We start from the raw sequence: 22,307 nt of genomic DNA on the forward strand, positions 1-22,307 counted from the left end.
ATGACATGGTCTTGTACATAGAAATCATGAAGGAATTCACTAAAAAACTATTAGAACTAGTGAATGAGTTTAGCAATGTTGTAGTGTACAAGATCAATATACAAAAATCAATTGTATTTCTACGCACTAGTGACAAACAATCCTGACAATAAAATTAAGAAAAAATTCTATTTACATGAAAAAGAATAAAATATTTAGGACTAGGTTTAACAAAAGTACTAAACTTATACTGTGAAAATTATAGAACACTGTTAAAAGAATTAAGAGACTTACTTAGATGGCAAGACATCCCATGTTCATGGATCTGAAGACTTAATATTTTTAGGATGGCAATTACTCTCAAATTGAGAGAGTAATTTCAGATTCATTGCAATCTCTATGAAAATACAACTTGCCTTTTTTGTGGAATTTGACATGCTGATCCTAAAGTTCACATGGAAATGCAAGGGACTCGCATTTCCAAGCCAAAAGCATTTTCCAGCCAAAACAATCTTCAAAAAGGAAAAACAAACTTGGAGGACTTATACTTCTTGATTACAAGAATGAGCATTCCCTACTCCACCAATTTTAGATCTTTATGATGAAAAGGTTTAATTTAATGTAAAAGGGAGCTAATGTAAGACCTTATTAAGATTCACCAGAGAGCAACAAATATATTAATCAAGCAAAGATCATAGATTTAAATAGTGTATTCTATTTTTAAATTTCATATGAAAAATCAGTGTATGCAAAATTACTATGACATTAGAGTAAAATAATCCGGCTATGATACCTGACACCCCACTGATTAGTAAGGTTAATTCAACTTATTTTCCTGGTTCTTCAGATATCTCCTTCCTCCCTCATTCTTTGCAAAATTGCCTCTTATGAAACCATCAGCTTGATGAAACATATTGACTTTCCCATTTAGAAAAGAACCATTCATGAGTCAAGAGTATATGAGTACAGTAGTTGCACTGTCTTACCATATAATACATATTAATGCTGGCCAGTTGTTTTGAAGGCTTTCCAAAGGTATTTGTTGTGATATGTGATACAGCCAATTAATGTTACTATACTGATGCTACTACATTAGTTCAAACGGTTTATAAAACATAACAAACAGGGATTTGCATACTTTATTATTCTACTCATTTTGTTTCTCTTTTCTGTGCCTCAGATACTTTGTCTTCAGAATTTACAAATACTGAACCTGAGAAGTAATCCTATCAAAGAAATTCCTTCTGAAATTCAACAACTTAAGTTCCTTAGAGTTTTCAACGTTGCCTTTAATTTGATTACTACTCTTCCTCCTGGGTAAGTTTGATAGTCTGAGATTATAAACACAGAAAATAAAGAGCTTATAATTTAGAAAAGGATCAATTTCCTTTTTGAAAGAAGCTAGCAACTTTTTAGCCATTTAATAATTCTTATTCTGTTTCAATTAGCTGATTTTCTTCTTATTATTGTGTTAAAAATAATCCTACCAGCTATCTAGATGGCAAATAATATGGGGCTAGTGAATACACATCTAGAGATCCAACGAACACAAATCATATAAAGAAGCTCAGGTGAGAACCTTGCACTTCTCCCTTAACAGCCTTTGTGGATAAGGACAGAACACTGAACTTGGAATTAGGAAATCTAGACTTTTAACTTCCAAGTTGATAATTATCTATTTGATCTGAAGAAAGTCATTTCACCATTCTCAGCCTCAATTTCCTAATCTAAAACTAAGAAATTATCCTGTATGGTACCTAAGATCCTTTAAACTCTAATAGGAAAGTTGATTTTGGGTATAAAAGAGATGGATTTTTTCCTCTATATGGACTGGTAATTATTTAACTCCTAATGAAAGTTTTAAACAAAAACCTTAACCGAATGCCAAAACAAGATACCCCTTCCAGATAGAGCTTAACAAATCGAATGTAGGTTAAGGGCAAAGGGACAGGGACTTGTAAATAGTTGAACAACATTTTGCAATGGAAGATTCTTATAGTAATTAACGAAGTACATCAAAATTCACTTATAAAGTTAGTTCACCTAGCATTGTTTGGAAATAACAGTGCAAAAAATTCTACATTCATACACTCTAAAACTATTCAATCATTTAAAAGAATTAAAAAGTATGTAAAAATTATACCATTTCTGTATAAAAATACACATATACACATCACACGTTACACACAATATATATAAAAAGAAACACTAAGGAAGTAAGAACTGCATTATGGGTATTTTATTTCTTTTTGACTCATCTATGTTTTTCCACAGTAACATGAATTGTATTTTCTCTCCCTTGATACTAGAATTAGCCATTTCTCTAAGGAAACCCTGTTTCCTTTTTATTGGAGGATGGTATTTAAAAACCAAGCAATGAGTGCATCTCGTTGCTATTGAGATGATATTGCTTCTAGACGCTCTCAGTGGACAGAGCTAAGTAATATATGTATGTATACTAATCTGTGTGTACACACATATCTATAATTGTTTCTGTGTGTATATAAATATACACACACACCCCTACATATATATATATATACACACACACACACACACACACACGCACAACTACATACATGTATGTATATATATATGCATCTAAACGTGAATTCATACTGGATAATCTATAATTATAATTATGTACTTTAAATAACCACAACTGTCATTTAAACAAAATGTAAAAATTCCTATAGCAGCTAAAATTTGATCATAATTAAAGGGTCAACATTGTTCATTGTTTAGAGATTAGGCAAATTAGTTTGAACTATTGGTTATAATCAAAAAATTTTAAGGAGCTATTTCTCAAAAATATCAGTTTCTAAAATAAGGCAATATATTTTTTATTAAATAACATAGGACATGTATGCAAATCAAAGGAAGATTGACAGCATATTGAAGCCAAGAATGAAAAGCACAATGGGAAATATGGGAATAGTAATAATATAATTATTATAGTAATTAATAGGGGGATTAACTTTATTGACCTCAGAGAAGATTTAGAGCAAGCTCTGACATATGTGAAAATGTTAATTTGCGGAGCTTTTAGATGAAAACTCACATAGAGGACACTTATATAGTGAGAAATGAGGGTGTTGAATTCTTTGTGTTTAAAGATTGTTGTCAGAACTCTAGCTTGCTGAGCAAAGAAGACCTGACATAGAGTGGCAGGACTTAGGGAGCAGTAACTGGATGAAATTGAGTGAAATGCAGTGAACCAAACAATTATATCATTGGCTGTTATTACCGTTACCAGCAATTGCACTGATGAACTTTGAATATTATATTTTCATTTTTGTCATTAATTCAGTAGATGTTTATGAAGTATCTACTGGGTGCTCCTAGGAGCTCACCACCTAGGGGGAAGGCAAACAATTGAATACAATTGATTAAAGTAAACTAATGAAGATGCACATTGTAAAATTCCAGGCAGTTGCATGTAACCCAATCTGAAGAGTCAGAATGACTCCCTGGAAGAGATGATATTTGATCCAAGTGTGAATGAGTATGAATTAGCCAGGTTAAAGGTGAGAGAGAGCAAGGGATGGTTGGCATGATGATGGGGTGGATATTTCTTCAAACAAAAGTGGCCAGCCCAATGGCGTAATGGTTAAGTTCGTGCACTTGGCTTCGGTGGCCAGGGGTTCGCAGGTTCGGATCCCAGGCACAGACTGATGCACCGCTTGTCAGGCCATGCTGTGGCAGCGTCCCATATAAAGTAGAAGAAGATGGGCATGGATGTTAGCCATGTCTTCCTCAGCAAAAAGAGGAGGATTGGCAAGGGATGTTACCTCAGGGTTAATCTTCCTCACAAAAAATAAATTAATTAATTAAAAAAAGTGACAGCATGTATGCAAAGAAGAGAGATGTGAAGAAACTTATATAATGTGGTATGGGAATTACAAGCAGTTTGCTGTTTTTGAAGCTTAGAAAGCAAGGCGATGTGGTGAGAAATGAGCCTGGTGCAGTAAACAGGAACCAGATTATCTGGGGGCCTTGTAAGCTAAGGCAAAGAGTTTGTACTTTATGCTGTATGCAATGAGGAGCCATTAAAGGGTTTTCCATAGAGGAGTGGTGGAGTCTGACTTATATTTTAGCTCATGCTGGTGGCAGTGCGAAGGATGGATGTGAGGGGATAAAACAGAATACAAGGTGACCAGCTGGGAGGCCATCATAGTAGTACAGGCAAGAGATGAAAAGAACTTGGATCAGAGCAACAATAGCACAGAGAAAAAGGAGCAAATTGTTAAGAAACTGAAGTAAAATCTGCAAGATCTGGTATTGATTAGACATTGAAGGTGTAGGGAATAGAGAAGTCAAGGTAAAAAGAAGTCAAGGTGACTCCAGATGTCTAGCTAAAGCAGAATAATTCAATCATGTAAAATATATTTATTGAGTATTTATGAAATACCAGGTTCTGTGCTAAGACTTGGGTTTAAATTGGGAAGTGAAAGGGTCATGATCCATTCCCTTATGAAGTTTAGAATCCAGGGAAAGATACAGGAATATTAACAAAAGTCACAATAAATATATAAATATAACACATTCTAAGGGCTATGAAGAGATGTCAGGAGGGACGTGAATTAAAGTGAGTCACTAAGAAAAGCTTATCTGAGGAAATGGCATTTAAGCAGAAACTTACAAGTCCAGGCTAAGAATGATGAAAATAATATTTCATACGGTGGGAATAACATATGTGAAGCAAGTAAGAGCTTGGACTCTTCAAAGGCTGACAAAAAGCCAGTGTGGTTTAGGATATAATGAGATGAGAGTATGGTCCCAGGTGAGATTCAAGAATTTAAGAGGGGCTACATTCTATGAAGTCTTGCAGGTCATGTGAAGAAATTTATATTTGATTTTAAGTTCATTGAGAAGCCATTGGTAGGTTTTAAGCAGGAGAGTGACAAGACTAAAGTTGAGAAGGTTTGAAGGAAGGAAAATAATGAGTTCAGTTTTAAGTTAATAAGTTGGTTCTGAATTATGTTGCCTATCACAAAGTTGGATAGTTTTGCTGAGCAAAGAAGACATGACATAGAGTGGCAGGACTTAGGGAGCAGTAACTGGATGAAATTGAGTGAAATTCAGTGAACCAAATAATTATATAATTGGCTGTTATTACCATTACCATTTTTTGTGCTGGAGATAAAAGATTTGAATTATCAATACATAATAATTGAAACCAAGGAGAATGTGTAGAGCAATCTTCTGAGGAGATATTCCTGGAGAAATACCAGTGTTTCAGGCATGGACAGAGGAGAAGGAATTATAAAGGCTGATAAAAAATGCTCAAATTGTATAAATTGAACCAGATGTATCATGGAAGCCAAGCAAGTGGATTATTTCAAAAAAGGATTACCAACAGTGCTGAATACAATAGAGAAACTTGGTAAGATTAAAGATTAGAACAGTTTCAGTGGAATGATGAGAATAAAGGCCAGTCTGAGGTAGGATGAAATGGAAGGAGGAGAGAAACTGGTAATGGAGAGTGAAGACCACTCTTTGGAGAAACTTGGATGCAATATGGAAGAGAGAGATTAGATAAAATCTCAAAGGAATGTGGGATCTTAGAAATGCTTTTTGTTGTTATTTGTTTTTTAAAGACTTAGGCATATTCACAGAATGATGGAAAGGAACCAGTAGGGGATAGAATGAAGATATGAAAGGACGACTGATGGTGCAAAATTTCACAAAAGGTGAGAGAGAAAGGGGTTATGGGCACAGATGGAGATGTTGATATTGAACAGGAGGATTAACCCTCATCTCCTAAAACTGGAGGTGGATAGTAAGAATGAGTATGGAAAATATACAGTTATATGGGTAAGATATAGGAAATTTGCTTGGTCAACAAAGATTTACTTAGCCCCTACTATGTATCAGTTGAAGATTACTCTGAAATGACTTAAGATTATCTTTGAGAGCAGAAAGAGTGAAGACCGAGAAGACGACAGTTGTGATGATTTGGTATTAATTTTGAGAGGAACGCAAAAGAGAACAAAGCATGCAAAAAATGAAACTTTGACAGACATGATGTGGGCTTTGCTGAGACTGGAAACCATGAATTTATAGTAACCCTAATCTACATTACTGTGTGATTTTTTTCAGTAGCTCTCAGTCACTCACAGGTAAGAGGGAGAAGGTAGATTTTAGCCTCAATAAAAAGACGTCTATGAGAATGTCTTTAGCAGCTTTATTCATAACAGCCTGAAACAGGAAACAATTCAAATGTTCATCAACAGGACAATGGAAAAACTAATTATTTTACTTGCAATAGCCAAAAGGTGGTAACAATCCAAATGTACATTAGCAGATTAATGGATAAACAAAATGTGACATACGTACAATAGGGTATTATTCATCCTTTAAAAGGAATTAAATTCTGGTATATGCTACAACAAAGATGATTCTTGAAAATATTACGCTAAGTAGAGTAAGTCAGACACAAAAGGACAAATATCTTATGATTACACTTATACAAAGTACTTAGAATAGGCAAATTCATAGAGACAGAAAGTGAAATAGAGGTTACTAGGGATTTGGGTAGGGAAGAGAAGGAGGAATGGGGAGTTATTGTTTAATGGGTGTAGAATTTCTGTTTGGGATGATGGAAAATTTCTAGAAATAGATAGTGGTGATGGTTGCACAATGCTACTAAATGGTACACTTAGAAAAGATTAAAATAGCAGATTTTATGTTATATATATTCTACCACAATAAAAAAAGTACTTATTAGTACCCTGGATTTTTTCCCCTTGCCTCCTATTCTTTCTTCTTTCTAAAAATTTTTTGAGGTATAATTTACATACAATATAATGCACAGATCTTAGGTATTTGATTCAAAGAGTTTAATACATGTATACACCAGTGTAACCATCATCCAAAACAAAATATTGGGCATTTCTATTACTCCAGAAAGTTCCCTCATGGACATTCCAGTCAATCTCCACACTTCTAACATCATAGATTTGTTGTGCCTGTTCTAGAAAATCATATAAATTGATTCATACGACAAACATTTTTTGTACTTGTCTGACATCTTTCACTCAACATAATATTTTTAAGATTCAACCATGTTGTTGTATGTATCAGTATTCCATTCCTTTTTTATAAAGACTAGTATCCCATGGCCTCACCCATTTCAGCAAAAGCCAAAAATAGAGATGGGGATATCTAGGAAAGATCTATAGACAAGCCTTACGTGTCATGAAATGAATTCCCACTACACGGGTGGGAGACCCACAAGGTTCTTGAAAGTTTTATACCAGCAGAAACACTTCCAGCTTTGATCAAAGGGGCAAAAAGAGTATGAAATGAAAAAAGACTGTCAGACTCCATAAATTCTACAAGCAGGAAATAAGTTGATAAAACTATTCACCTGCAAATGTGTGCTAACTTTCATGAAAAAGGAAGGATGACTCAAAGAGTGGAGACAGGAGCCCAGGAAGACAGAGGCAGCCAGCCAGTGAATATGTTATATTACATGGCAAAATGAATTAAGACTGGAGATGAAATTAAAGTTTCTAATAAACTCGCCTTAAAATAGGAAGATTATCCTAGATTATCTGGGTGATCCTACTCTAATCACATGAGCTCTTAAAAATGGAAGAGGGAGGCAGAAGCATGGGTCAGAGAGAGGCAAAATGAAGACTTAACTTGCTGGGCTGGCCCCATGGCTTAGCAGTTAAGCGCGTGCGCTCCGCTACTGGCAGCCCGGGTTCGGATCCCGGGCACGCACCAACGCACCGCTTCTCCGGCCATGCTGAGGCTGCTTCCCACATACAGCAACTAGAAGGATGTGCAACTATGACATACAACTGTCTACTGGGGCTTTGGGGGAAAAAAAAAGGAGGAGGATAGGCAATAGATGTTAGCTCAGAGCCGGTCTTCCTCAGCAAAAAAAAAAGAGGAGGATTGGCATGGATGTTAGCTCAGGGCTGATCTTCCTCACAAAACAAGAACAAAAACAAAAACAAAAGACTTAACTTACTGTTGCTGGTTTTGAAAATGGAGGGAGGGGGCCATGAGTCAAGGAATGTGACAGTTTGTAGAACCTGGGAACAGCCTTCAGCTTATAGCCAGCAAGAAAACTGAGACATCAGCTCCACAGCCAAAAGGAACTGAATTCTGCTAACAATCTGAATGAGCAAAGAAACAGATTCTCCCTAGAGCCTCCAGATAGGAGTGCAGCCCTGATGATGCCTTAAGTTTAGTATGGGGAGACCCATGCCAGACTCTGACCTATAAGATAATAAATGCATCATTTTAAGCCATTAAATTTGTGTTGCAATTTGTTATGGCAGCAATAGAAAACTAATACAAAACCAGTCAAAAAGTTTTACTATTGAGGAGATTACATTCTCATAGTGGGAGACAGTCAATAAACTACACACACATATATAAAATAAGTTAGCAGTATAAATTTAGCAGTTCAAATAAACTTTAGCAGTATTTTCTTAAATAAAATAGTTGGTTACCTAATTTGTTTGAAATCATAGTGTTAGGATTTAAATTAAGATAGATACTTTTTCTAGATTTATTCAACATAGAAAAAATGGTTGTTTATTTTATTGGCTAAGCATTGTATTTAAAAAGGTTTTTTCCTATTTTTGTCATTATTAGTCCAAATTTTTCTTACTGTTCCTATGTTTTTTAAAAATATATGTTTATTCCAAGATATATTATTTTGGTGACTTCTCAAAGTTATTCTAAAAATATGATGGAGGTCTTTTGCTATTTGCATTCCTAACTAGATCTTTCCAGTTTCATGAGACTCACAGTGACATAGTGGAAAAAGCAAGGTAGTTTCTGAGCCAAGCTCTGCATCTTAGATGCTACAAACTTTGGCAAGCTACTGACCCAATCTTGACTGCAGTTTCTACCTGAAAGATGAGAAAAATTGCACCTGTTTTCAAGGATGTCATAAAAATTAGACACAATCTAGTAAATTCTTTTAAAAATTCTTTTAATTATTTCAACAGATTTTCCCCCTTGACCTAAATTTCTAAAACAAAATAAAATATCCAATATTTTTTAAATTATGTAACGGTTGATTGTGGCAATGTAGGCCAAATTAGAAGTAAATAAGGAAAAAAAAAGTCTATTTGGTTAAAGCACAAATTCACTGAGGCCTAAATTTTTGTTCCTAATATTTTGCTTTGACTGGCTTAGAGCATAAAGTATGAAGCACCATGGAGATAGGAAAGCCCAGGGTTTGGAGGCAGAAAGAACTGGGTTCTCATCCTAGGTATGCCCCTTATAGTTACAGTTATGCCCCTTATTATACCTATATGAAGGTATAATCAATTCTCCCGTGTTATGTTTGGAGTTTTGTAACCAGGAAAAGCTCTTTGATTTGTCTTTTTAATTCTCTTGTAAAATAAAGACAATGAATCATTTCAAAAATCTAAAAGGTTTCTTCTTTTTCCCAAAGCTTTGGGATAGAAAAGACAAGAAAAGGAAAGGACAGAAAAAAAGAAGAAGAAAGAAAAGGAAAGATGCACATTCTGATGATGTCATTATCCTTTCAGTTGAACACAGAAAAGCACATATTTCATGAACAAATACTATTTACTGCCAAAACAATTTTTTAGACTCAAACCTGAGGTTATGCAAACATAACTGTCACAAAGGTAAAAAACTTTTTCTCAGTGGATAGCAGGAGAAAAATGACATGAGAATTGCTACTTTTAACTAACAGAATCAAGTTTTCACTTTACTTCTTTGATTCAATTTGATTTAATTAGCAAGTATGTTCTTTGGGAAAAAGAAGCTATTTAGAACAAAGAGCCTAACAACATACTTGAGAACCCTGTAGTAAGAGCTGATTCTGGAAATGTACACATTTATTTCCCCATATTGTTATTGATTAAAGATAGGGATTAAATTATGTTGTATTCATATATCTGAAAGAAAGGGCTAGCTATATTTAACTTCATATTGACTTGGGTAAGTTACTTAATCTCTTGTAGCGTCCAATTTTTTTGTGTGTGAGGCAGATCAGCCCTGAGCTAACATCCATGCCAATCCCCCTCTTTTTCTGAGGAGGGCTGGCCCTGAGCTATCATCCGTGCCTGTCTTCCTCCACTTTATGTGAGACATCGCCACAGCATGGCCTGACGAGCGGTGTGTAGGTGCACGCCCAGGATCCGAACCCGGGCCGCCAGCAGCGGAGCACACGCGCTTAACTGCTACCCCATGGGGCTGGCCCAGTAGCTTCAGATTTTTAATCTGTAAAAAATATTAACAGTCTTGCAGTGGTCCAGTGAAAGATCATTCTAAATTGCCATGAGCACATAGTAGGCTCTCGATAAATGATATTTATATTGCCATGGTGGTGATTAACGGTATTATATGCAATTATTAATGCTAGCCTAATTTTCCAAGCCATCAGCAGGGCTTTAGTTTAAGTCGCTCATTGCTCAATGATGTCCTGATAAATAAAGCAATGAAATAAATGTAAAACATTCTACACATCTAAAAATTATGATAGATTTGGTGCTAGTGGGGTATAAAGTATCAAACCAAACTGATGTCTAAACAGATTTTCTCTCTAAAATCATATATATAGATGAGGTAAATTTCAACTCTAGAACCTATGAAGTTTCTTAATTAGCTTCTTCAAAGCTGTCTGCAAGCGCTATTAAATATCATGATCAACAGGAATATAACATCAGTGGTAAAAGCCTGGAACCAGACTAGTTTGCCAGTACTGAAGTAATAAGGGAAGACAAAATGATTCTAGAAACTGCCTGAGGCCAATAAAATAAAATAACATAATTTTGAACTGAAAAATGGAACAGATGGTATTAACATTTTCTTTACAGAGATGATAAGAAGTCTGAGAAGAACACTGAACTGAAAAGGCATTTCTTTTATTTTTCTGTTCATTCTCATTAATTTCTCAGAGCAAATGATTTTAAGGTAACTGGGATCACCATTGCTCTCATTCAATTGAGATTTACTAAGCACTTATCATGTAGGCACTGTGCAGAGCATTGGATATATAAAAATGTAAAATTGAATCCTTGGCCTCCAGAACCTCATAGTTTAGGAGACAATTATGACACAATGTGATAAGTTCTATGGTAGAGGTAAGCAGAGAGGTACAGAAGAGGCAGCTTACCTGGACTGAAAGATTCCAGAAGAGTTCCTTGGAAGAGGTGATATCTGAGCCAAGGCTTAAAAAATGAAGACACTGATAGAAGAGTCAAGTTTGGGGGAATTGTATACGGTCGGTATTGGGAGATATGTGAGAACTGGCTAATTCAGGGAATTTTAGCAAATAAATGCTGGACCGTCAATGAATATGGGGCGGGTGTGTGAGAGGTGAGCTGGACAAGTGGTCTGAGGCCACATCCTGAGGACTATTATATGCCACGCTAAGATAATAGGAAGTTAATGAAATATTGTGCTCATGATGCTTCAATTAATAATTATGCAAGTAATTTGTCATCTTTTATTTATATGGGAAACAGAAAGGTATTTGAGAACAGTATACACAAAAAGGGGGATATGTACGAGGGATTTTGGTAAATGTCCCGCTTAGTTCTTCAATTTCAGTCTTTAAGAAGCAACTCCAACTCCCACCTCCTAGGAGACAGGGCTCTCCGTGTTACAGAATCTTTGTGTTCTTTGGTTCTTACTTTTAAGTTCTTAGCTTAATGGAAAGAAAGACCAAAGATGTTTCACTAGGAAAATCTTAATGCAACTACACTAGGTTGAATAGTGTCCCTCAAAAATTCGTGTCCATGCAGAACCTCAGAATGTGACCTTATTTGGATATAGGATCTTTGCAGATATAATTAGTTACGTTAATATGAGGTCATACTGCATTAGGGTGGGCTCTAAATCCAATAAATGGCACTCTGGCCATGTGAAGACAAAGGCACAGATTGGAGTTATGCTGACACAAAGCAAGAAACACCAAGGATTGCCAGAAACCACCAGAAGCTAGGAGAGAAGCAAAGAATAGTTTCTCCCTCAGAGCCTCCAGCCGACACCTTGATTTCGGACTTCTGGGCTCCTGAACTGTGAAAGAATAAAGTTCTGTTGTTTTAAACTGCCCAGATTGTGTTAATTTTTTATGTCGCCCTTGGAAACTAATACAGCAATCAGGAAAAATTATATCTAAATGTTGTTAGGAATTTCTCAGGTGGCTTTTTCTAGACAGGGCTTTTCTACTCCAAACATTCAAACCAGTCTGAAGGGATAGATGAATAATTTTTAGGAACTTTCATTGTAATTACACTACCTATAATGAAAAGAAGTCAATATAAATTTCAAGATCTTAGAAAAATACAGTTTCTCTGTACTTCTACCTATATTCAAGTATTTGATTCTTTATTTATGCCCAGTAATGACAAACATATAATCATTTTTTCTTTTTATTTAAGGTTATTTTCCTTGTTCCATCTTGAGACATTTGATATTTCCTACAATAATATTGCTTTTATTCCAAATGAAATCCAGAAACTCAGGTATTTTGGAAGTAGTAAGTACACACAAAGTCATAGGCCCCTTAAGGGTATATTTGATGATGATCATGATGGTGACGATTGAGTCTTTTCATTTGTTTAATAGCTGTAAAGCATAATATGTAAAGCGTGAAGTTTACCAAAAGGTAATTTGAATGATTGGTGTATAGTATTTTTAATATATAACATTTTCAGTAATTATTTAAAGGACACTACTGATGCCCACTTAATAGAATGACAAACTACTTTTGTCCATTTTTCATGTGTGCACCTGCAGTTATTATCAGTTTTATTTATTCTTTGTAAGGAAGTACATATATACAAAGTGCTAATAATACACAGTGTAATTTTAATACTAAGATCTAATTCTTTCTCACATTAATTTTTTTTTTAAAGATTTTATTTATTTATTTATTTCCCCCTCCAAAGCCCCGGTAGATTGTTGTATGTCATAGCTGCACATCCTTCTAGTTGCTGTACGTGGGACGCGGCCTCAGCATGGCGGGAGAAGTGGTGCTTCGGTGCGCGCCCGGGATTCGAACCCGGGTCGCCAGCAGCGGAGCACGCGCACTTAACCACTAAGCCAGGGGGCCAGCCCCTCACATTAATTTTTAAAAAATCTCTGAGGTTCATCTATGTCCTTCTGGGACAGTAACCATACTATTTTTATTACGACTTTAGGATAATTTTTAATAACTAGTAGGGAGATTATTTTTCAATAGTCTTTTAACTATTCTCTTTAAATCGTGATCTTTAAGATAATTCGAAGCCCCTCCTCCCCCAAAAAACACAGACATCAAATTGAGATTTTGACTGGAATTGCACTGTTTACATGTAAATGTTGAAGAATTTACATTTCTGATGATAATAAATTTTTCTGTCCTGAAACAAAATGTATTTTCTCATTTGTTCAGATCTTGTTTTATGTTCTTCCTAAAAATTTATGACTCGCTTCATACAAGTTCTTTATCTTTCTTACTAACCTTCTCTAAGTATTTTATAATTGTGTTGCTACTATGAATGTAATATTTTCTCTGATTTCCATTTCTACCTGACTATTGCCAGTGCAGAATAGAGAAAAGCTATGTACTTCTTTACATTAATTTAAAATCAAGCTATGTAACCAAATTATCTTAGTTCTGGTTGAGTTTTCTAGGAGCATTTATCTTCAGTAAAACGAGATAATTTTATCTCTGCTTTTAAAATATTTATACCAATTATTTAATCTCTATGTGACGATCTTTGTATTTTAAAAGGGGATTTCAGCCTCTTCGCATTTGTTATGACTGATTTATTTATCTTTTTGTCTTTTATTTTACTTTGTATTTACTAATTACTTACTTTCTCCTTTTCGTTTTTCCTTTTTGTGTGTGTATGTGATTTTTCTTTCAGGATGCTGTTTGTTCTCTTTTTTCTCACTTGTTAATTTTGGAACTCTACTGTACTTTCCCAGTCTTAATGGCTATCTTTCCTTTCCCCAAACTCACAAACAAACATGTTTTTCTTTAATATTTTATAAAAGCAAGATGTAAGCTAGTTCCCCCACCATGATGATCTTTCTCCCCACTGCTGCCTTCCACCAGTAGTTGAGCCCTTTAGAATACTTTTATTTTCCCACTTTCCCTCCAAATGCATTCACCCCTTATCTAACTCTAGGTTTTGCTGAGAGAGTTTAGAAACTTTTGTTTCAGATTCTCATTAGCATTTCCCTTTGCATTTTGTCTCTTTTTATTTGAAGACTATTTATTTAGCACTTAGCTCTCACAAGCATTTTCAGTCATTCCCCGTTTATATTTAACTCTGTGTATTTCAAGATTCATTGCTTACTGCACTCCTTTCATCTCCTCTTCAACCTGGAGATGTCTCCTTTGATTCATTGGCCCTTTAGAGATTTTCTTTATTTATTTTCGTCAGATGGAGTACGTGCATGATTTTCTCTCTGAACCTTTAATCCTGGTAGATACATGGTGTCTCGAATGGGTGGGCAGTCTTGCCTTGCAGCCCTTCTCACAAGCAGTGTCCATCAGCACGTCCTCCTCTAGCTTCCAGTGTCGCAGACGAGGCACCTGAGGCCAGCTTGATTTCTTTCTCTTTGTAAGTAGTTCTTATTGTTATCTGGAAAGACTGAGATTTTTCTCATAATCCTTCATCTTCGAGAATTTTATCAGATTATCCTTAAGAGTGTGTCTTTCTTTTTTTAACCTAGCTTCCCTGGAATTAAACGAGCTCTTAGGTAGCCAGCTCTAGTGTTGTTTTTAGTTAAGGTAATATGTTTAATTATTGCCTCTCCTCCTCCATTTATTTCATTTTCTCTTCCTGCAATGCCTTTAATTTTATCTTAGGTCTCCTGTATCTGTCTACAGCATTTATATCTTTCCTCATGATTTTTCTCTATAGTTTTACTCTGAGTTATTTCTTCTACTTTGTTTTTGCCTCTAATTCAGATCTCCTCAAAGACCATGTTCTTCTTCAGTTCACCCACTTAATTTTTTGAGCTTTACAAATCGTGTATTTTGGTTTTAAGAAAGTCTTTGTGTGTGTGTGTGAGTGCGTGTATGCACGTGCCATATTTGCCTCTCATTGTTTCTCCTGCCCCCCGCTCCAACTTTTTGTCTGTCTCCACAGAATGTGCTTGCTTCAGGAACACTATTCCGTGTGTTTTGTTTTTCTCCTCTGGCTGCTCTGTCTTCTGCCAGGTCCAATGGCAGTATCAGAGCATCATTCAGGGCACCGAGAGCGTCAGTGGTGTAGCAGGAGGAAGTTTCTCTGCTTCCTAGGATGCTCAGCTGCAAAGGCTGTCTAAACATGGAGCTCCTCTAGCTTTAAAGATTGTTTAGCCTACCGAGCTCCCCCAGAACTCACTGAGAGGAAGGGTGCACCCAAACTGGTGGGGCCTCTCAGATAAATCAACTCAGGCAGGGGCAGCCTCATCCGTGGGTGTTCTGGAGACCCTCACTGGCGTTTCCCTAGAGAGCACCACCCTAATTCTGGTTGTTCTCTGCTGCTGGCCCTGAGGCTTGTGTTTGATGTAGAGGAAAAAAGTGACCATGCCAGCTCTCTCCTTCAGGACTGAAGCAGAGCCTGGGGTCTCCCTTACCTTTTGCAGACTGTGAGAAGTGCAATAGTCAAACTGTGGTTGAGGGATGAAGATAGCTGAGACGCCATCTTCCTAACCTCCTTGCTTCAAATAATGACCTGCTTTGACCATGTTTTAATGTTGTGAACAGGAGTCATAATTAAAGAACTTGAATCGTGTGGGTAAGAGATGTGAAACTAGACTGCAAATGAAAACCTCTGGGCCCCCAGCTGCTTGTTACCTGAAGGCCGTGTGTCAGCCTCTTCACCCCAACACATTTGACAAGTTGGACTAGCCTTTGATTTGATTTTCATATGTTCCCCCATGAACAGACACTTTTCTGCCTGTTTCCCACACTAATTAAAAAGGAGATAAGTGACTGTAAAAAACACCATCAAGACAAGTGCATTAACAGACATTTGATCCTATCCAAGACATCTATAAGACATATGGTCCGTGTCAAAAGGTCCTTGATATTTGGTTCTCTCCAAAATGTCCCTAAGACATTTGGTCTATCAGAAATTTGGTCCATGCCAAAAGATCCTTAACGTTTGGTCCTGTCCAAAACACCCATCAGCATATTTGGTCCATGCCGAATGGTTTTGGATGGGACCAAATATCAAGGATCTTTTGACATGGACCTAATCTCTCCATAGATGTTTCCAACAGGACCAAATATGACCAGATATTAAGAAGCTTTTGGCATGGACCAAATGTCTAATGGACACTTGGGACAAGACTAGATGGTCCTGCAAATATCAAGGAACTTTTGGTATGGACTAAATATGACCAGATATTGAGGATGTTTTGGCATGGGCCAAATGTCTGATGGACAGTTTGGACAGGACCAAATGGTCCTGCAAATATCAAGGACCTTTTGGTGTCGACCAAATATCTTATGGACCAAATGTCTTATTGACATTTTGGACGGGACCAAATGTCCTGTAAGGGATGTGCTATAAAATGAGAAAATCAGTAATGTTGATTCTCTTTGAGTAAAGGAATAAGAGTTATTAGAAGCAACTGACACAGTAAAAACCAAGGGGACTCAGGTGATGAAAAGTTAAAGTACAATATAACACATAATACCTTTTGATGTGTTAATTTCACTGTTTTAATAGGGCTTGAATGAAAAAATATGCATTGGTGTATAATTTGTCTGTGAAAATATATTTTTTCTTTGTATCATTATACTATACTACATTGTATTTTATGTAATGTAACATTCATTCCTCTTGCAATGTTTGTGAATATTATTTCTTTTCCCATAGTGATGACATGTTGCAAAGACCTGAAATACATGCTTTAACTTTATTATTCACACAAATGCACTTATTTGCATAATAACACACGGGTTCAGTTGCTTTTTAAGTTAATTCTCTTGATTCTAAGGAAATACTTAAACATTTGTATTTTATTGCTACTAAGTTTAATACCAATTTTCAAGACCATTGGGACAGATTTTTACTTCAGTATTATAAATTGCATGGATACCTTTTAAAATATAGTTTCCTTTATTTGCAGATCACTTGAAAAATTGCTTGTTGATGGGAATGACCTGACTGCTTTTCCACCTGGAATTTTGAAGCTTAACCTGAAAAGTATCCTGTTTGAGAATAATTATACTCATCCTAGTCTTTGGAGAGAAAACTCTTTGAATAGTCCACAGAGTCTTACTCAACTTACTTCTTTGTTCTTTTTAAAAAATAATCTATGGAAACGTTATGATGTGATCCCAGGGAAAATTCAAAAGTTACTAAAATGGTGAGCAAATTCTGAAGCCCTCTTTTAAGGATTTGAAATGTTCTTCATTACAGGCCCAGATGACAGTTTTACTACTAAAACACACACACACACATTCACACACACACACACACGTACCCCACACCACACACCAAAATATACACACAGTTCTTCAAATTGCTCCTTGAGGCTCTGCAGGCATTGTAATGTAGTCTGAATTCAGCCCATCTTCTAATATTCTCAAGTTATTACTTAAATCCAATGTGAGGTATAGATTGCTGAAGTGTGGCTGGCAACATCTACACAGTTGTGGTATAAATCTTTTCTATGAATTACTAAGGTCATAGAAGTAGGTTCTTCCAAGAAAAGATTCTCTAGTCCCAGGCACACTATGCAGGACAATGCTTTACTCTACTCTCACTTCTTAGAGACCTGGAATACAGCAGACACGCATAGGGCAACCTCTCTTCCTCGGGAAGACTAGTGTGAGTCTAGTGTGAGACTAGACTCACACCATCAATGACTAGTGTGAGAATCACTGCCTACTCTCAGGACTGGGGTTCTTAAACCCCACACTTTCAGTCCACTCAGGCTTATCTCACTTACTTCAGATGGTATAAAACTATTTTTACTGCAGTATTGATCATCAGTGCTTGTATTATTGATTTAACAAATATTAGTTGTATGCCTAAGTAAAATGTCTTCCCAGGAGTATATAAATTACCAGTATTGACTCAATAAAAGGCAGGAAAACCTGAACAGACTGGTAAACATTGGAGAAATTTAAAAAGGTGATTAAAAATCTGCCAATAAAAAAGGAACCAGGCTCGGGGCCGGCCCCATGGCTTAGCGGGTAAGTGCATGCACTCTGCTACTGGCGGCCTGGGTTCGGATCCTGGGCGTGCACTGACGCACGCCTTGTCTGGCCATGCTGAGGCAGTGTCCCACATACAGCGACTAGAGGGATGTGCAACTGTGACAGACAACTATCTACTGGGGCTTTGGGGAGAAAAAAGGAAAAGAAAGGAGGAGGATTGGCTTGGATGTTAGCTCAGGGCTGATCTTCCTCACAAAAAAAAAAAGGAACCAGGCCCGAAGTTTTCAATTTTAATGCACTGAAATGTCAATGCTCATAAGATTTGAATGCACACGAGAAAGTAAGAAAAATGTCCAAGGACAAAAAATTTTTTAAAAGAATTAAGACCTAACTAGTGAGTGGTAAACAGATATGGGACCAAGAGATTTGAATGCACCACAAAGTAGGGAAACTGAATCTGACATTTCTGAGTCAAATCTGTACCCAAAAATGAACTAAGTGGTCCCAGAGCAGTGAATATGTCTCTTCCAGAAGAACAAACGTTTCTGAGAGAAACGTTATCAATTTAGACTTTGAAGATTCCAGATAATTAAGTTCAAATGAATATTATCTCACAATTTAAAGAAATTTCCAAAGACATGAGGAAATAAGCCACCAAGAGTAGAATCAGCAAAAACAATCAACAGATGCAAATCTCCAAGGATCTAAGGTATTAGAATTGATAACAGAATATGAAATATCTACTTGAAGTGTTTAAAGAAATAAAATATAATTTTAAAAATAATTAAGGAGGAAAAGACCATCAAATGTGACCAGGCAAATATGAAAAAGAAATTTTAAATGAAATGAAATTCTAGAAACTAAAAGTGTAATAGTTGAAATTAACTTGGTGCATGGGCTAAACAGACAATTATACACACATGAAGAGAAATCTGAAGAAATTATTGTTTATATGCAGACAAGAGGTAAAGAAATATGGACAATAAAAAAAGAAGATTTAACATACACTTAGAGTCCCCGAAAGCGAGAATCAAGAGAATGTTGACAGTCATTGTCCAGTGAGATAATGACTGTAACTTCTCAGAAGTAATGAAAGATGTGAATTCACAGACGCTGAAAGCTCTCCACAAGCTAAGAAAAACTCCTTGTGGTACAACTGAAGAACACCAAAGGCAACAACAAAGACTTAAAATCAGCTAGGAAGAAAAGTCACTTACAAAGAACAACAAATCAACTGGCAGCAACAGTGGAATGATAACTGAAGAGATGTTATTTTGCCCAGCAAAACTAACTTTCAAGAACAAAGGAGAAAGATTGGCATTTCCAGAAAGAAAAAAAACAGAGAATTTACTCTGCATAGGTTTTCACTAAAGGACCTTGCAAAGGATGTGCATCTGAAAGCAAGAAAATGACTCCAGAAGCAAGTTATGAGATGTAAGAAAGAATGGAGGGAAAATAAATTGGAAAATATGTAGGTAAACAAACATGATCTCTATGATCTGTGAAATAATAATAACAACATTGTCGAGAGTGTGGCATTAAAAAGACGATGTAACTAAAACCAAACATCAAACAATTAGAAATATAATTTTGAAAAGGTACTTTTTATGATAGCAAGAAAAAACATAATGTACCTAGGAATATATCAAGTGAAATATGTACAAGATATTTATGGAGAAAAAAATTAAAACTTTACAAAAAGGTAAAGAAGGCTGAATTAAATGAGAGAGAGATACATATTCAGGTATAATAAGATTCAATACCAAAATATATTAGTTCTCCCAAAATAGAGCTACATATTCAATGTATTCTGGTCAAAATCCCAACAGAATTTTCTGAGACACCGACAAGCTGATTATAAAATGTGTATGGAAAAGCAGAGACTCCAAAATAGCCAAAACAAACTTGAAAAAGAAGCCTAACATAGGGACTTGGCCTACCAGATATAAAGACTTATTATAGAATTAGAGAAAGGAACACAGTTGGTTTCATGTGCAAGGAAAGAGAATTTAACCAATGGAACAGAATGCATAGCCCAGTTGTGTTCTCATGCATGTGTAAAAACTTGATATTGGACAAAATAGCACTGTGGATCAGTAAAGAAAGGATAGACTTTTCAATAAACGATACTGAGACATTTGGCGGTCTATAAGGAAACAATATATAGTGATCCCTGCTATGTATATATATGTCACTATCATATACAAAATCATTTCCAGTTGGATTAATGATTTAAATATGAAAAGCAAAAGCTCAAAGCCTTTACAAGCAAGTATAGGAGACTATCTGTATGACTTCACAGTAGGGAGAGATACCTTAAACAAAACACAAAAAATATAAACAGTAAAGCAAAGCTTCATAATTTGACAAAAATGTAATATTTCCACATAATATGACACTATCAATGAAATTAAGAGACAAGCCATTAACTGAAAGGAGATAGTGCAACGCTCGTAACTGTTGAAACATGTATGTATGTCTCCCACAAATCAATAAGAAAAGATAGAATCCACAGAAAAGTGGTTATGTGATAGGAATATGCAATTCATGGGTGACGATATATAGATAGATGACAAACAAGAATGTTAAATCTCACTAGTAATCAAGGAATTGCAATGTAAAAAAGCAACATTAGATTTTTTTATCTATCTTTTTATAAAACTAAAAAGATTAAGTGTTAGCTTTGGATGCCTGAAAGGAGGATTATTGTGTACATTGGTGGCGCTGTAAATTGGTGAAGGCTTTGTGGAAGGCAATTTGACAATACCTTACTTGCTCCTTAAAATAGAAATGTGTTTTAGGAATCTGTCTTATAGAAATAATTATATGTGAACACAAATTTAGGCAAAGGAATGATAATTGCAGCCCAAATGTGCATCAATAAAAAAGTGGTAAAATAAATTATGATGTATTCCTGTTGTGGAACATTTTAATGCCACTAATAAGAATGAAGTAAAACAAAATGTATTGACACAGAAAGCTGTCCAAGACATTTTGTTAAATCAGAAAAGCAAGCTGTACACGCAGATACATACATACAGAGTGAGTGAACACACACATGAGAGCAATTCCATTTATGTAAAGAACAGTCACGTGCTCGGAGCTACAGAGTACAACCCGAACTATGAGCTTTGGGTATTCTGGAGAGGGGAGCCAGTGTGAGTGAAGGGAGGAATAAAAAGGGAAATTCTGTGTTTTCCTCTGCACACTTCTATATTGTTTGGAAATTTTACAAGGACAGGTTTTCATGTAAATAAAAAGTGATACAAGTGAATGATGAATAAAAGGGGCTAGAGAAGGAGTGATTACAACTACTTCCAGGAAAGTAGGGAAAAGATTCAGGCCTTTGTCAAGAGTTGGGTCAGAAGACTCATGTTCCATAGAATTTTACTTTAACTTCCTTGGGCATGCGAATGATAGAAATGTTTAACCAGAGGTGTAGACTAAAGTTTCAAAAGTATCACTCAGTTCCACTAAACTATAAAGCCTTGAGAGTACTTAATACTCAGAATTCATCTTTACTAAAAATAACTCATTATGTCTTTTAACATCTTTATAGCCTTCCATTTTTCATTATTGTGCAAAAATCTTTGAATTTTGATGAAATTGTTATATTACTACAATTTACTTTTCCATGTAATTTTATTAACATCAGTGTATTTTCTCAAATACCTATTACTTACTTGGGGAGAGTAATAGAAATAGTTAGAGAGAATTAGGAAATAATAACTCAGGCCACCAAACCCACTTATTTTGAAGATGTCATTCACCAAGAGTTTAGGTGACCTGCTCAACCAAATTTTTTTTTTCATTTTAATATAATTTTATTTTTTAATCAACATAAGTATTTAGTTTAAAAGATGAAACATTTACTACTGATATTATAAAGAAAATCAGTCATCCCTGCCCACATCTCTTTTCCTCCCTCACTCTTTGCTCCCTGAGTCACCTATTGCGAAACTCTTTTTTCAGTTCTCTTCTGGTGTTTGCGTCCATATTTTTAAAATTTTATTTTCAATTGTGGTAAAATACATGCAAAATAAAATTTATCGTCTTGACCATTTTTAACTGTACTGTTCAGTAATAAGTACATTAATATTATTGTGCAATCTCCAGAACTCTTTTCATCTTTCAAAACTGGAACTTTATACCCATTAAACAATAACTCCCCATTTCCTTCTCCCCCTCACCCCTGGAACACAGCCTTCTCCTTTCTGTCTCT

The 22,307-nt window shown here is 35.7% G+C and overlaps 1 protein-coding gene across 1 annotated transcript in view; it reads left to right on the forward strand.

Moving 5' to 3' along the window:
* LRRC63 (leucine rich repeat containing 63) overlaps positions 1 to 22,307 on the forward strand; it is a 69,096-nt gene that overhangs the window by 40,413 nt on the left and 6,376 nt on the right. Inside the window, exons 9-11 of the mRNA XM_014789935.2 lie at positions 1,160 to 1,296; positions 12,369 to 12,452; positions 17,050 to 17,289. Of these exons, the coding sequence (XP_014645421.2) occupies positions 1,160 to 1,296; positions 12,369 to 12,452; positions 17,050 to 17,289 (461 nt within the window). The remainder of the gene's footprint in view (positions 1 to 1,159; positions 1,297 to 12,368; positions 12,453 to 17,049; positions 17,290 to 22,307) is intronic.

The sequence above is a fragment of the Ceratotherium simum genome, chromosome 10 (assembly GCF_057802395.1).
Source record: "Ceratotherium simum simum isolate JZ-2026a chromosome 10, ASM5780239v1, whole genome shotgun sequence".
In the NCBI taxonomy this organism is placed as follows: Eukaryota; Metazoa; Chordata; class Mammalia; order Perissodactyla; family Rhinocerotidae; genus Ceratotherium; species Ceratotherium simum.